Below are 18,122 nucleotides of genomic sequence, written 5' to 3'. Positions count from 1 at the left end.
ACATCACTAATAATTGAACTCAATTATCACACGTATATTACTATATAGGTTCAAATATCATAAGCTCTCATCCTTATCCAACAAGCTACAAATTGAACCGCATAAGTTGTCCAGCCCTCAATATTTGAGGCCACCCTCAAATTTGATGGTTTTCTGATACTAGCCACAGGGTAGGCCCAAAAAGTAAGACATGATACCCTCTAGCCATAATGGGCTTATTAGATATTCCAAAACTAACACTCCTCGTGCCTTTCAAAATGAAATAGTAATTAATAACCACTGCACAAAAACTTGAAAAGCAAGTTCATTTGCTGATGTGGCTGACTCACTTGAGCACTTGCATTGAAATTTTTGGGCAGCATGGTAACGTATTAAGCCTTGTGTGTCTTTGAGAATCAGATGATTATTAATCATTTTCATTGTGAGAGCAATATGGCCAAGTTGACCATCTTTGATTAGGATCACACTTTACTAGTCGAATCCGAGTTTGCATTCCACTTAGCTAGAATCCCATGCTTCATTGGTTCAGAATATCGGCAGATTAACGTAAGCATGCGCCAATGTGGTTCACACTATCACAGTGAACTTTTATTAATTTTGATTCTCATCCAATCTTGTTCTGCCTTTTCTTTGATATTTCGGTGGTGGCAACACTGTTGCGTTAGCCATGTTCCTTCTTTTACTGGTCTCTCCAAGCATCATGCTTTATTTTGATTCTTTGTTTTGCTTGAGAACCCCATAGCATATTCTAGTCCTATGCATTATGCTCATAATTTTGTTCATACTAAAACTATTACTACTTTCCTTTCTTTTTTTTTATATCTACTATTACAACTTTCCTAGGAATAAAGCAACCGACCTTGGACTATATATATTGCAGAATGGGCTCTTCAAGATCTGGAAGGACTATATTCATTAGTCTTTCTGAGAATATAAGCTTATATACATTGATATTCCCGAGTTTAGATTAGAATTGTTTCTTTTGATTTTGTTCAGAAATTAGTGGTACTAGGAGTTTATAATTCCAATATATTCTTTAAAAAAAATTATAATAACTTAAAGTTTTACCAAATGGATTCTATGCCATTTCTTACGAGTGCCTGGCACTACCTAAAAATCAGAAAAACATTGCATATATATGTATATGTGTACACGTATATCTAGCGATAAAGTTATTATAATCATTCTATTATTTTTATCTGTGCGTAAACTGCTTAATTTATTAAATGTTTAAATACTTTTTTCGTCTGTGTAGTTTAGTGTTTTTTTTTAATCTTTAGGGAAAAAAAATTGTTTTAGCCTTTAAATATGTTTATTTTATTTTTTTTCCTAAAAGCGCTTTAGATTATATTTTTTATTATTTAAAGTATTTTTTACTATTCCATTGAATGTGTTAATTAAAGTGTTTTAAAAATTAAAAATAAAATAAACACATTTTATAATGATTAAAAAAATTAAAAAATTGCTAAATTACAATGAAAAAAAAATATTTAATCCTTTTATTAGACCATGTTACTTTTAATTTAATACTATATTCTAGCACGATTGGTTCCTAGCAATATAAATAATAAATGATTGCAATATGATAGTATTACCCAACAAGAGCAAATTAATTTAGTTTAATTTTACAAAAAAATCTTTTATTTTCTCTTAAAAGAATTTTTTTTTTAAAAATATTATCAAAGTTTACACTCAACACCAAACATGTTGTTTTGGAGGTACGTCTCAAGGTTTCACTCTTTTGGATCTGTATATCCTTAGTCTCCAAACTGATAAAAATTGTACCCCTTTGAGTGGCATAAAAAACACGCTTACGTAGGTGAACAATTTTTCTCATTGTATCTCTAAATCCTAATCCCCTGATGAAAAATTGTTACCAAATCCATTACCTATTTATCTATATAATATATTATTGGATTTATTATTTTTTAGTTCTTAAATTATTGGAATTTTTACTTTTGATCTTAAACTTTTCATTATTTAGTTAAGGTTTCTAAAGTTATTTTTCATTCATAATTTTAATCATTAATTATCACTGATTTCTGCGTGGTCGTACATATCACCATTTTTTGGTTGTTGCGTGTAAAATTAATGACTTGACATTTACAATTTTACATGTTTATTTTTGTTGTATAGTTAAGATTTCAAAACTTATTTTTCATCTGTATTTTTAGTCATTATCATCTATTTTTATCATTAAATACTGACATGGTCATACACATCTACAATCAGGTGATGCCATGGCATCTAAACAGTTATATTGTGACATTTACACCACACAATCGTTTAGTCATGTGCATTTAAGTAACAAAAAGAAAACAAAATCATTAAAATTGATTAAGTTTGTATATATGAATATTCAGGATTGATTTATTTTTATGAAATCATACAAATTCATTTAGCCATGAATATATGAATATTTTTTATTGATTTACTTCTATCAAAGGAATTTGTATTGTTTTACTTTTATAGATGATAAGGACTAAAATTATAGATGAAAAATAAATTTAGGAACCTTCAATAGTCAATAAAAATTTAAGGACTTAAAATAAAAAATTTTAAAAATTTAGAAACTGAAAAGATACATGTAAATTAATGTCACGTCATTCAATTTTTACATGTGACAACCGAAAAATTATGGCAACATCAATGTTTAAAGATAATAATAATTAAAAATATGAAAAAAAAATTAGGAGATATATTGGATTAGAATTTTAAAAGATTTTTTTTATAAAAAAAAGTCTTGTAATATTCAATTTAAATATTTATTTAAATATTATAAATAAGTATTGTGATATTTAATTAAGACTTTTAATGAATGTAACAAAATTTAATGGTATTTAATTATGATTTTTTTATACCTTATAAAAAGTCTTTTGGTATTAAAAAAATACACAAATTTTGATGGATTATATTTTAAAAAAAAAATCAATGGATTTCATTGGACTTTTTAGTATTAAATATCTATAAATAATTTCACTCAAATCTTTGAAATTTTGATAGATTTTTTTCTTTCTTTTTCTATTAGTTATCAAATTTCCTTTTATCTCATCACAAATATCATCTTTTATTTTTAATATTTTTCAAAATACGTGTGTCACATATATATTTCTTTATTATTTTAGAATAAAAAAATATTAAATATACTATGTTCTTCTACATTTTTTCTTTTATTTTCTAAATAAAATAAATTTTATCCTGTTAAGACTAATCTTATTTTTTCTTGTATGTTTATCACGAATTTTTTACTCTCACTACTCTCTTCCAGTACATATTTATTATTTATTATTGTATCTCGTTTAAAAATATATGTCATTAGATTTAGTAATTAAAAAATAAAAAAATTAACGTATAAATTTAAATTTATTGTTCAAATCTAAAAGTAAAAATGAGAAAATATTATTACAAGAAAAATTAGTATATGAGAACATAAAACTAGAATCAATATAACTATTAAAAGATTAAAAAATTTGTATTAGTTTTGTTTTATTTTTATCCAAACATTATCATTTCTTATTTCTTATTTCTTTTCATTATTTATTGTAATTTTGAATGTATTTTTAAAAACTCATAAAATCTTTTCAGATCTTATAAATTTATAAAATTCTTTTAAATTTTTTAAATTCTTATAATATAAATTTATTAAAATCTAAATTATTATAAAAGTTTTATAAAAAAATCTAATAACTCATAATATTCTTACATATATTTTAAAATTCATGATATTTTTTATATTAATATAATCTTTTAAAATCTTAATACAATAAACACCCTTAGATATCTAACCGTCAACAAAAAAATTTAAAAAAAAAAAAAAACAGAAAATCTAAATGTTTAGAGACAAAAGATAGTAAACTCTACTGTTTGATAACGAGTTTATATATAGGTTGATTGATACAGTGATACGGACTTTATCTATTATTAATTCAGAAAAGTGTAGGCCACACCTTTAAACCAAATTTGATCAGAAAGATAATCGTACAACTTTGACATCTTTATCTTTCATTTAATCTCTCAAAAGAGTTTAGGACACAAATTTTGTAACATCTTTTTTGGACTTACCTCTGCAACGACAATGGATAATTAACTGTACCAGTCACTAAGGAAAAAGATTGTTCCACTGTACTTCCATTTGACCCACGTGGTCATGGATTCTTTCTGTCCATGGATTCTTTTCACTATATATGCATAACATCTTTTTTGGACTTAGCTATGCATAACACGTCCGTGAAGTTTCATTTCATATATGGTGAAGATAATCTCATGTAAAAGATTACTTTTTCTATTTTTTTTTAAAAATATCCTTCTTCAAAAATAATTATATTTAAGAAATTATTATAAACTAAAATTAAGTATTTCTTTCAAACACAAATTCGACCATAATTTTTAACATTGTGAAGGATTTAAGTCCCTTCTATTATATTCAACAAAAGTTTAATTAAGTTTTTTTTTCTTAGAAAAAGGATTTACATCACCTCAAAAACCACGAGGGAAATCAGGAAACTGAAAAATTCTTGCATTAACGACAATACTATATCTGCGCCTTGATTTCCCTATGGGAGTGTATAGAGCCACTGAACCTGTCCTTCCTCAGCACATATCTGCATGATATTAGCTATAAGAGGGGCACAACTGTGCAAAGGGTAAAGGGAGCAGCCATTAAAATGTCCTCTAAACAGAGGGTAAATTTTATGTTGTTGTCCTTTAACCGGCGTCAATATGACCAAAAATCTTCTGTGTTTGATATTGTAAGAATTTTAAAAAAAAATTATGAGTTTGAATCTTATTATCATTCCAAAAAAAATTAACAATTGAGTAATAAAAAGAGAGAGTAAAGACACATGTATTTTATCCTGACATTTTCCCTCTACTTTTACAAATAAAATTCATTTAAATCATTTAGAAATAAAAAAAAATTCATTTAGAAATAAAAATAAAACAAAACTTTGGCAATGAGCCAATGAAATAATAAACCTCAGTTTTGCATTTGAGTCAATATCATTTATAGTATATTCTCATCCGCTTTTATTTTGAAAATCCAACAAAGTAAATATCTGGTGGATCTTAAAACCGTGGCCTATAATGGTCATTTGTATTAGTAATTTTTTATTTACAATTTGTATTAATATGTATATCCAATAACAAATTTAATTCTAATATTTTATATCACATCAGATAATAACCGAATGAAAAACTATTCAATGACAATATTATCTTCTTTATCTCAGGATATTCCCGACCAATAATTAGACACTAAAATCCGAGATGCTGACATTCATTTAATTCAAGAGCTGTATGGTTTGCAGTTTTCTAAAAATTTAACAAAATCCGAAATATTTTATAACAAAATTCAGCCTATCAAAATTATAAATCAAATGTGTATTATTACTGCATTTTGCACCTCACGTATTTATTTTTCAATCCGCAAATGTTCCCTTTTCCATACAATGGTGAATGGTGATGGGCAATATTGATGGTGTAGTGGTCACAAAAGTGACAGCACCTTGATAGCAAGGTGGTTGCAGAAAAAGATTTTTTTTTTTTTAAGGCAGGGAGAGATATTACTTAAGAAAAGAAATTATGTATATATTAACGTGAGCAACCAAATTTTGAAGAAATTATCATTCCATTCTGTTCCAAACTTTCTACTAAATTGTTTCACCCTTTCACTCATTCGCATTTCACTCTCATCACTATCTCCTTCATCAACCTAATTAGAACATCATTTTCAAAAATTTCTTTATCCTATTATAAAAGATTTTTTTAATTTTTAAATACATTAATTATTTTTTCCTCAAATATTAATAATTAAAATAAATAAATAAAAAAATACAATTTTAAAATAATGGTGCAAATAATTTATAGATTTAATATAATTAATTAAATTAACTAATTTTTTCGAGAGACGTGAATTAATTAAAAAAATTATAATTAGAAAAAATATTAAACGCGCAATCATTGTGCAGAAAAATTTAATTTAATTTATATCTAATGAACCAAAACATTTGTTATAGATTCTACGGCATGAAGCAAATCTGAACTCTTCGGCCCCTTGAAAACCTCTACACATTTTTACTTTTATGTTGTAGGTACTCTTCTTTAATTTGTTGCTTAGTCAGGGGGTGAGGAAACGATTCAACCAAGCAAAACATGTAAAGATTTATAAAATTTTTTGTAATAAATTATATTAAAAATCTGATTTTTAAAAAATTAATTGATACACATTTATTTTTAACTACTTGTATTTGCAGCGTATTTATTTAAAAAAATCATAAAAAAAAATATTAAATTATGTAAAAATTATAAAAAAATTAACAAGTAATTAATAAAATTTTAATAATTTCATCATCGAAAAGTTACGAGAATGAGTATGGGACGGATAGTAACATCTCCGTCCCCAACCCCGATTAAAAAAGTCAGATAATTCCCGAATTCAAACCCGTAAGTCAACTTCAATATTTCCCATCAAAATCGGAACGAGTTTAAGCAAATACTCACAGATATACGAATTTCATTGCCCATTTCGGAAGCCCAGGGAAGATGAATCTCACACTTAAAATCCTTAGAAGGCCAGAGAAAATTTTGCAAAATTACAAATTGGAACAAAAAAAACAAGGAAAAAATAACAAATAGAAACAATACATGCTTTTATATTCACAAAATTGAGCATCTTCAGTGGAAAAGGAACTACCTTCTGCAAGAGTTGATAAGAAGCAAAGAACACCAGTTTAGGAATTGCAGAGAAAATTGAAACCCTCTAAACTAAAACACTCCCACCACTTACAAACAAGATTTGAAAGGAGAAAAAAAAAACCTTGGAAAGAAGAAGAAGAAAAAAAAAATGGTATGTACAAGTTTAGGTGTCAACATATGTTGCAGGATCCAAAGGTATAACAGTATCTGGAAAATCTGTTCTTGGGCCAGCAAGAGAGTAATATGCAAGAATATGAGCCGGGTGCTCAACAACTACGGGCTCTTCTTGCTGATTGCTAACAACAACGCGTCTAGAAGGAATCAACTCAATGTTCCAATAGGGGCGAGCCATTGCCAGAAGATCGCGTCCAGATGGAGATGCTCCATACCCTTGCACCCATAGGTACCTGAGAGAATTCAGTTGAGTTGCAGCAATAGCTAGTGCATACTCACTGAAAAAGGAACATCCCCTCATCTCAAGTTTCTGAAGACTGGGGCAACCCTTAGAGAATTCCAAAAGCCCTGCATCAGTCTCTCCCACATAACCAAGAAGCATCCATCTCACGTTGGGGCTGTATTGCCCTATGTAACCGAGCCCTACATCAGTCAATCCCCCAGGTCTGAGATATAGAGCAAATCTTCTGAGCTTGTCACAACCCCTCAGTAGAGCCCTCACTCCGTTGTCAAGTGGCAAATCAGTTATTTTCTCTTCGCGGTCTAGCAAGACAAGGCGAAAATCACAAAGGTTTTTCAAGTGAGTACCAATGTGTTCTAGAGATGCATTTGTAATGTCGGATACGTAGACGGCCAAGTATTCGAGTTCTGGACAGCCATGTGACAAAGCAATTAGTCCTCTCTGGGAAACAACACCTTCTTCATCCTCCATTCCTTGATCATCATCTCCCCGTTCAATCCTAAGCCTTTTAAGCCTCCTACAACAGCGAGCAAGCACTTCTAATCCTCTGTCTCCAATTACATTCCTTGACTGCACACAAGGAACGGCTATTAGTTTATTATCAATACTTCAAAAGTTGTTCTAGTAACTCAATATAACCCATTATCCCAAACTTAGCATCCACATCCATTTCATTTATTTCATTATTTTTACAATTTCATGTGTGCTTTAATCTAAAGCGTTTGGGGTTGTAGAGAATACTTAAAAAACTTAAAAGCAAACATTAATACAAATAGAGAGGTATATGGCTAAATGTGGAGGGCTAGATCAAAAGAAATTAAGACCACCAAAACATCATTGCAAGAATTTGAAGAGTAAGCAAATATAATGAGAAAAAGTTATGGAAACTTGCCTCAAGGACCTCCAAGTTGGGGCACCTTTGGATTAACGTACAATGGTCCTCTGTATCCAGCATTGCATAGAGAAGATCCAATTTTTTCAGTAAGGCTGCATAAGGGAACACCATGGGCATTTCATTCTTTGTAATATATGTCAAACCCAAACGACTTAATTTTGCTGGCAATGATATAGCAGAGTACTTCTCCGATTCCTCGTTGTAGGAACCTCCACAAAATTCTTCTAGAGCAGATGCATATCGAAAGAAGTTCACCAGATCTAATACTTCACAATCAGTAATTTTCACAGAGTTTAAGTTGGGGCAATTTCTGGCTATAAGTTCAAGGTCCTGGATTCTGACGTTGGCAATATCAGTCAAGTAAAAATTCAGTGTCTCAAGAACTGTATTATTCAAAGCAAGCTCATGGAGCCAGTCACCATCATTCTCAACAAGTGAGCTTTCCTCTAAAAACAAGACTCTTAAGTTCCTGCCAAAAAGAAAATTTCAGTCAGAGTCACACTAATTTATAATACCAGGCATGAGTTCCTACTTCCAAGAGGCAATGAAACACTTGAAAAAAATCTGTCTAGTCCTAGGCACTCCCTCCCTCATATTAAAAAGATATAAAAAAAAAAACCCTTATTTTGAATGACTGGAAGGCAATGGATAAAACAAAACTACATTGAACGCGCTTTAAATAAGCAGCAATCTCCCCCAAAGAGTCCAGTCTAACGGTAAGAAAAATTTAAATCCTCTTAGCACACTTTCTTACTTACCTTACTGCCTACTATTAATCCAGTGAGTACATGAAATAGTATTAAATATTAAAAACAACACTTAAAGAATTAATAGGAGAAAATTTTTATATTAAAAGGTCTAAAAATTTGTGTTACTAATACTCCGGTGATTTCCAAATTCCAATAATAACTTTTTATTTTATTATGATTAACAAAATTACATTTTCAATATAAAGATGAAAAAGTGGAACTTTGTATTGATAAAGAAAATATTTATTAGAGTATATCAGAAATAATAAAATCATTAATTTCCTTTATTTCTCAATAAAATATTTTCATTTTTATATTCTGAACAAGTATTAATAGAAGAATTTTATATAAAAAAGTATTAATAGGAGAATTAAGGTAAAAGGCCCAATGAAAAAAAAACTAATTACAATAAAAGTGAGTCACAACCTAAATAATGTAATTAACGAGGGCAAAAAAGCATAGACTTGGAAATGAGGGAAGTGTTTGGCAGTAATCAGTTGCAAACACAATTACAGCACTCCTAGAATAAGATGTGAAAAACAATTTTCATTCTCCAGGGATTAAATTAATTGAACCAGTTGGTAAATTCTCCCGCCGACTTGACACATACTACCATAGATTTGAATCGTATGTCATCTAAATCCTAAGTAAGAAAATAGATAAAGATGGCCAACTCAAACTATACAATACAGTTTCCAAAATTTAAAGAGGCAAGGACAAACGGATAACGTATAGGGTGTTTTTTTTTCCTATTTTTATGAAGCCTAAAAGTATAGGATTGAGTTTGATTATATCGAGAACAAAGGGAAGGAAGAACACTTTACACAAGTTTAAATCTATTATGCAATACTCCTTCACACAGATCAAGAAAATAAAAATTCTTTGAGAATTAATATTTATAAAGGAACAATTTTATTAAAATACCATTGTTTTTTTCCTTAATTTCAATAAATATATTATCAAATCTTTTAAAATGACATTACTTGTTACAGAACAAAATTAGAATAGATATTTTAATATCATATTGAAAAATAAGAACATCGATCAATTTAAATCTTTTTACAAAGAATAAAAAATTATCATTTTGAGAAGGAGAAAATAATAATTAACGACTTTCGCACTATGTTCCTCACGGGCTATAGGGAATTGATCAGCGTAGTCTTAATCAAAAGTTAAAGAAATTTCATCTTTTTCTTATTTTTGGTTTATAGGAATTTTATATTCGTTAGACCTACTCATCAATGATTAATTACTAAACTTCTTTTTGTACAATGGTCCTCTTCAGTTCAAACCTATGACTTTATGCATTTTAGTCCAATCCCACCTACCAGGCCAACCTAGCAATGATTAATTACTAAGCGGTTCAATGAATTTGTAGGATTGGAAACTGCAGCATCAATAAATAAGCCAATTCATTTCAAGTTCACGGAAGATGAACCAACAGACAATTGTCAGAGCTCCTCATCAACAGATAATTATCTTACGGATAAAGGAAAGGGAAAAAAACTTCCTTCTAAACAATTTGAACTTCAACATAACTGTAACAGGGCAGAAGATTTACAAAACCAACACTTGGGCGTGGGGTTACAAATGAAGCATTAAAAATTCCAACAAAAACAGAAATATTATCTCACCAAAACTTGGAATATTAAAAAATAATAAAAATTTGAAAACACAGTCTCACCCATTAAAGCATCTGGCGTTACGAATTAAAACATTGCCCATTTTGTTAAACAACTTAACTATGCAATTATTGGTATTATTATGTTCACAAGTTGAATATAGTGTTTCTTAAAATATGCTACAAAGGATTGATAAACTTCCCCATGAATTTTACGAGAGTTTAATTTCTACGTACAGTATAAAAAATCTTATACTCAATCAATTAAAAATAATCGTATTATATATAGAAATTTATCATTGAATGGCATGACTTGTATGCATGTTAATATGAGTTTAACTAAAAATCAACAAATTTTTCATATATAAAAGTTTATAATAGAATTACATGACTTTCATGCAGTGTAAAAATCATCAAATTTACTTATCATATATATATAACTTTATGATTTAATCTATATATTATATTTACTCATTTTTATTATTGGTATGAATCCATGAAACTTAATAAAACAGAATTAAAAGTTATAACTTTTTTTTTTTATTTTGAAAAATTGATTTGACTATTTGATAAATAAGCTTTTAAAATAACTTTTGAAGTTTTTAAAATATTATGTGAAGTAACCTCTTTTAAAAAGTCCATTTCTAATTTTTTTATATTTTTTTATTTTTATCTTTAATATATTTATCTAATTTTTTTTATCATTTTTTAAAATAAATCATAATTTTATTATATTCCTCAAATCATAATTTTATTTTTTTCCGCTTCCAACCAATTTTTTAACTTTCAACCATATCTTTTAAGTTCATTCATGGAAGCCTTTTCTTTTTCTTTTTGTTAACAAAACGAAAAGGAACACGATACAAAATCCAAAAAAATTAAATGAATCACAAATTCAAAATCCTCCAACCACTCTACGAATCACAAGCGGGAACAATCGTGATATTCAGAATGTTTCTACTCATACCAACAACACGAAAGGAATGACAACAACAACAAAAAATGAAACTAAACAAACAGAATTAATTCATCCAATATTTCCGCGATAAGCATCCAAAACTGAAGCAAAAAACACAGTAAGGAAGCCAAAAATAAATAAATACCTGCAATAACGACCGATATAGTAGAGGCCATCGGTGGAGAATCCAGAGCACTTATCCAGCTTGAGTGCTTGAAGTATGTGTCCGCGCGAACGAGCTAGAACTTGAAGATCCGAATCCCTTACAATCATACGCCGAAAGTGAAGCGACTTCAAGCAATCGAAGTACTGAGAGATCTCTCTGACCCAAGGCGTGACGAAACCTCCCCAATCCTCCGGTATCAGGTTGAACATCGCCGCCCGCGGCTTTCCCTTCAGGTTTAACGACTCCAGGTGCGGGAACCGCCGCCTTAAACGGTCCGGCGTGGTGGTGTAACACAGTGCGATTGTCACGTGCTTACGCGTGAGCGAGTCGAGCTCGTACAACCGGCGGCACACCTGCGACACGGCGTCGCGGTCCTTGGAGTCGTGTATGTACGGCATCACGCAGTCCAGAACCACATCCGATAACCTCGTCGCCATCCGCTTCGCGTCCCGATCCTCCATAACCGCCAAAAACGGTGCGTTTCAGAGATCTGGAATTCTCGTTGCGGATCCAAAAAAAAAAGTGCAACGATTTGAGCACACGTGCGAAAAGTGGCGCCGCCAAATCGGTTTCGGAATAACAAGAGAGGAAGATTCGGAGCGCGATGAACGAAGAATTTTCAGAAGGAGGAATTTCGCACTAAAGACGAGCCAATCAGATCGGAAACGAGCCGCCGAACCGGCCAATCGGAGAGGAAGAAAGAAGAAGGATGAGGGGAAGACATAGTGGAGATTGCGAGGATCAGCGGTATCGGACGGTGACAGTTGGAACAGTTTGTGAGAAGGGGATTGGATCGGACCCTGATATATGAGAAGGGTAAAATAAAAAAATAAAAAAAACAAAACAAAAAACAAAAGTAGGGGTCAGAATTTTTAGTACTAGTTGTTTTTATTTTATTATTATTGTTGTTGTTGATGCAAGTAACTAAAGGATTGCAAGGTAGAGGTGGAGATGATGAGTGAGAAAGCCAACTAAACGACAAAACTTGCCCTCTCAATTGCCAATAATGTAAAACGAAATCGTTGAGGGACTCAGAGAGAGTGATGTATTACAATTACTTCTTTTTTTTTCTCTTTTATTTATTTTATAATTTTATTATTTTTTCTTGCAATTATGTCTTTTTTATTATTTTTTTCATTTTTAGATTTTGTGCCTCACATAGGATGTAGAGGGAGGATATTATAAAATAAATGTTTGGAGCGTCTCTATAGGTCACTCCTGATGAATGATGCTGCACTGAAAACAAACTGAATTTCAGCAAAATGATTACATGTAGTGGGTGCAATGAAAAGATGATCTAGATTTTGGATTCATCCACCGTGGTGACGAAAATATTTATAACATGTTTGGATATAATCATGATGACTACTTCAAAATTATAATGTTATCATGGTTTTTCAGAAGTAATTATATGTTATTTTATATTTACCTTGATTTTATAATTAATTTTGATTTATCTTATTGTCAATCTAAACATGTTATTAGTAAGTCAAGAAATCGCTTTAGTTAAAAATAAAATATAAAATAAAAAAATCACTTCCATTGACATTTACGTGTGTGATACGAGTATTGATTGGTACTTACATGTGCTCCAACTAGTAATTATACCTAGCAAATATATATATATATATGACTGTTTTTTAGAATTTATTTTATATTAAGAATATTAGGGTAAGTCGAGATCTTTCTATTTTTAAAAATAGCAACTTATTTTTAGGTTCTGTTAAGAATTAAGATTTTCTTTGGAAAAAGACTTCATTTTGATGTTAATGTCTGTTTAATAGACAATCAGCATGAGTACGTATTATGTTATCGTGAATGAGTAAATAATCATTCAGAAACCCACAAAAAAATGAGAAAAAATCTCAGTTATTGAAATTAAGTCTCAATTTATAATTTTTTTTCAAAAACAATCTTGTAACATATTCTTGTTGTCCATAATTGAAAAATCAGTATCATATCATCGAACAATTCTTAAAAATTTGTCATCTTGGAAATATCCGAGCAAACACCTTTCCCCACCACATTAGTTATTGCTGGAAGCATCAATCTCTTTCCACTCCCGTATATCATGACTTGAAACATTGATAGAAAAACAATTTCCAGAAATGTGAAGGCATACAAAAAAAACAAAACCCGATCTCTAGTTCTTGGCTGATGAAATACAATAAATGCTTTTTAAGTTTTGTGTTTCCTTTGGAAGAGATAGACAATGTACTCAAATCACAAATTAAACAAACAATGTAATATGCATAAAAAAATATAAACACTATTATTAAAAAAACATGAGAGAAGTATTATGTGAAAAACATAAAGTTGGTTTGATGATAAAGGATGGAAAAAGGATGGAATAGATTATGAATTTGAATTTTTTTACTAGTAAATTAATAATTAATATTTGTTGATAAAAGAAATTTCAAATAAACAATTTGACTAAAATAACTTTGGGTGATAGTAGAGGCTATCTTGTTTTTTAATTTACTCTTAATTGTATTCTTAATAGTCTTATAAGAGCTTATTCAGCTCATATTTTATTTCCAATAGGCTTTTAGTCCTCTTTTTGTAATTCACCCAAAAGAAATGATTTTGTATTCAGTGGAACATATATAAACAAGTTATGAAAGAAAATTGTATTTTATTCTTTAACCTAAACAAAAATTCAATGTGTGTAAACTAAGTCATAGGTAAATAACACCTATTTTTTTGAGACCACAACTATTCTCAAAAGGAGACAATATATTGTGAATACATAATAAATTTCTTATTTAGTACCTAAAGATGTCATTCATTGTCATTTTAATTCTTAAATTTAATGAAATTAAAAAAATAATTCCTAAATTTGCATTATGTTCATTACATTTGTCCAATCATTAACCTATCCACACTAACTTTGACGGAGATTCTATGTGACACATGTCACATCACCATTTTTCTTAACTTTGCTTCCATAGAAGCTTAAGTCCTACTTCCTATCATTTTAAGGACTTGTTTAGATTAGATATTTATTTCCTCAAGGATTCCAACAATAGGTGTTTATTAATTATACCCAGACCTTGGCAAGTAAGTTTATTTCTATTGACACTAATTGCATAGAGTTTACATTGATATGAATATTTTTGAATTATATTTTTGGTTTTGGTCTCGAGTCATACATTCTTTTCTTTACATTAAGATCAAACATTAAAAACTTAGTGTCGAGGATAGTTGCTAACTTTTCCTCTTCTGAATAAAAATTCATCACCACGTGCACTATAGAGACAATTGCCTACTCTAATGGCCGACCACTATTGAGCCATTATCGAATCACTCATATATAAATGTCAAATTTGTAAGTTTTACATTTAAAATATCTAATTATCGAGATAAATTAAAGGGTGTATGGACCGAAATAGTATATATTGGAAGCAAACACCTTTATCCCATAAGCTAACTTTTTATATTGAATTAAACTTAAATCCAAAGTTTAAGATATATGTCATCATTTATAATATTTTTTACTTGACTCATTTGTTTCAACTAATGTGAAATTTTATGTATTATTCGTACTTAATTTTCAACACAAAAATTATTGAATTTAAAATGATTCTTAGAATAGATGTGTTGTTGGAGTACAAGTGTGAAATGAAGTCCTATATCATGTAAGAATAGAAAGATTGAATATCATATAAGTGAAGATAAGATCCATTAACTTGAGTCTTAAGGTTTTGGGTTAAGGTGTGATGTCAAATTTATTTATATGGTTACTCATGGTCCATTTATGTAAATCTCCCCAATATTTATCTTCTCCCCTTTAATTTCACAACAATTAGCATCAGAGTCAGGTTTGACTTAGTGAGCAAGATTTATGAATATTATTTTAATAAACATAAAACAATAAGGTAATCTATTTATAAGTCTAGTTACTTCATTTAGTAACTTTTTTTTTGCTTTTCCTATATTCTATCTTTTATCTCTATACATGTTTTTTCATTTTGTTTCGAAGATCCATGAAAATTTCAATTTTTTTTTTTTTTGCTATGAAAAACTACATCCTATCATTCTATATAAACAACAAGGAATAATGAAAATTAGGTATGAATAGAATAAAAGAGTAAAGGGATAAAAGAGTAAATAGCTTTAGAAATCTATATACAAGTCATCCACACTCACCTTTATTTATTTCATTAATGGAATTTCGTTCGTTGATTCAAGCTAAGTTTCAGGATTTTGACTAAGTGATTGTTGAATTTTTTCCCTCAAATCAATAAAGAAAATGGATTGATGGTGGTGTGGTCCGACTCATTATCCAAGATAAATCTTGAATCGGGCATATTATTCATTTTTCTTATATATGAAATATGGAATTTCACTAAGTCAATTTTTAAGAAATATCTAACCAAACCATTTATACTTATTTCAACAAAAGAAGCATGCACATTTTCGATAGAAGAAATTTTTTCATCATGATTACAATTTGAGACTAAACAAGTTCTAACTAATTGAATAATTGTATGATAAATTCCCTATATGAATTTCCCATTTCCAGAAAGAATATAATTAATAACTTTAAGTTCTAGATTACCTCTTTCTTGGAAAGGAACATATCTTGGGGAAAACGTTTTACTAAATTGATCTTATCCCCCTTTTCTTTTTTTGTCTCATATCCATATATAAAGGGATAAAATTCATGTCATAATTTAAAAATGAGCATGTATAATTATTTTTCGTAATCGAAAATAATGAGAGAGTTATTAATAATTTAAAAAGAGTATTTTATGAAAGAATTAGGTTATTACTCAACAAATTTAAATTTGATTTTTTTAAAGGATAGATTAATTCAGAAGTACTTATGTATTTTTTTATTTATTTAAAGAAATGTTAAAATGTATTTTATTTTTTATTTATTAAATATATTTATTTTAAAATATGTTTATTTAGAATAGACAGAATTCAATAGGTCTAATTTAGAATCGTTCGATAAAATTGAATATTATCTATCTTAGAGATATATCAAGGGATAAATTATGGGACTGGTCTTAAGATTTTTTAAGGCTTTAAGGGAGTCACATGAGGTGAAAATCTTCCTAATGGGTGAGCTCATGCATGGAGGTTAGGTAATATGCCTCGCAAGTGTTGCAGCGGTATAAGGTATTAGAGCATGTTGGTGGCAATGGTTAGATGAGTCGGGGCAGCCACCATTAAGCTCAAAGACCACTATCGGATACTCATAAATGAAAAATAGCTTCCGCTCAAGGGGGAGGCTATTATGTAAAAGAGACTTACACTTGAGGGGAAGATTGTTGAAGTACAAGTATGAGGTAAAGTCTCACATCAAGTAAAAATGAAAGGTTGAACACCATATAAGTGAAGGAAATACCCATAAACCAGAACCTTAAGATTTTGAGTTAAAATGTGATGTCAAGTTCACTTATATGGTTGTTCATGACCCATTGGTGTAAATCTCTCTTGTTTACTCCCCCCCTCCCTCCCAAATTTCTCCCATTAATTGATATAAAAGTCGACGGTGGAGCGATAGTGCAAGTATCTAGAGCATGTAGTCTCTAATAGTCACCATGAAATACTTGTGGATGATAATAACTTTTGCTCGAAGGGGTGACTATCATATGAATGAGACTCACACTTGAGAGGAGAATTGTTGGAGTACAAATACGAAGTGAAGTCTCACATCATGTAACAATGAGAAGATTGAACATCATATAAGTGATGATATGACCTATAAACTTGAGTTTTAAAGTTTTGAGTTAAAATGTGATGTGTGATTTACTTATATAGTTACTCATGATCCATTAGTATAAATTTCTCCAATATTTACCTCCCTCAATTTCATAACATGTATTTTTTTAAAAAAAAACTATCAAAACTTTTCTAGTGAACATATTATGTTAACCTTTTATTTTGTCATATTTTTTTATTAGTATAAACTTTAGAATCCTTGATAAAATGGATGCAAAGTGATAGGGTAGGATTCGGCTTCGAGTTCAAGCAGTCGTTTTCTTAAAAAAAAAAAAAAACAAGTTATGACTCTTGAACGATTTGTTAATTGATGCAAATAGAATTTTCTGATACTTTCATCATATTAAAGCCCTAGTTGTAATCCAATGATATTCCTTATTCTTTTTAAACATGGCAAGCCCATATAGAATTTCAGAAAAGTAACGGAAAGAGCAAAACGGGGAAAGACAGCACAAATAACAATTAAAATGCACAAAATTTATTATGTTGCAACATAATTAATTATCCTTCAAATTTTTTTTTTATTTCTCATCTATTTCATTCTTACCTAATTTCATATTATATATTTCTTTTTTACGTATCAGGAGTACCTTGCTAACACATTGTAAGTATATGCTCAAACAAATATTTCATCATAATTGTACTCTTTTGTTTTATGCGCAAGTTATTAAATTATTTATTACTAACAGGATAATAATTAAAATTAAATTTCGATAAAAATGACAATAATAATAGTAATATACTATGATAAACTTAAAGATCAAAACCTTTTTGTAGATAATAAATTATTATTATTACTATTATTATTATTATTATTATTATTATTAAATATTAGATTATTTAATTTGAATTTGAATATAGTTAAAAATACATAGCGCATTTAAGATTGAAA

General features: G+C 29.2%; 1 protein-coding gene across 1 annotated transcript; it reads right to left on the bottom strand.

Annotated features, from left to right (window-relative positions):
* Positions 1–6,623: 6,623 nt before the first annotated feature.
* LOC100793081 (coronatine-insensitive protein 1) lies at positions 6,624–12,541 on the bottom strand. The gene is made up of 3 exons (XM_041009274.1): positions 11,477–12,541; positions 8,001–8,472; positions 6,624–7,678 (listed from the first exon to the last, which is right to left on the bottom strand). Exons 1-3 carry the CDS (start codon positions 11,956–11,958, stop codon positions 6,857–6,859), a joined length of 1,776 nt encoding a protein of 591 aa, XP_040865208.1. The 5' UTR covers positions 11,959–12,541; the 3' UTR covers positions 6,624–6,856.
* Between the last annotated feature and the right edge of the window lie 5,581 nt (positions 12,542–18,122).

Source organism: Glycine max, chromosome 14 (genome assembly GCF_000004515.6).
Source record: "Glycine max cultivar Williams 82 chromosome 14, Glycine_max_v4.0, whole genome shotgun sequence".
NCBI classification, from domain to species: domain Eukaryota; kingdom Viridiplantae; phylum Streptophyta; class Magnoliopsida; order Fabales; family Fabaceae; genus Glycine; species Glycine max.
Note: the sequence above shows the minus strand (reverse complement) of the source record. Positions and strands in the feature narration are given on the sequence as shown.

Coding starts and splice junctions, on each gene's coding strand:
- LOC100793081 (XM_041009274.1), bottom strand. CDS start 11,958: ATGGAGGATCGGGACGCGAAGCGGATGGCGACGAGGTTATCGGATGTG. Junction 8,473..11,476: donor TATATCGGTCGTTATTGCAG/GTATTTATTTAT, acceptor TCTTTTTGGCAG/GAACTTAAGAGTCTTGTTTT. Junction 7,679..8,000: donor CCAACTTGGAGGTCCTTGAG/GCAAGTTTCCAT, acceptor CCTTGTGTGCAG/TCAAGGAATGTAATTGGAGA.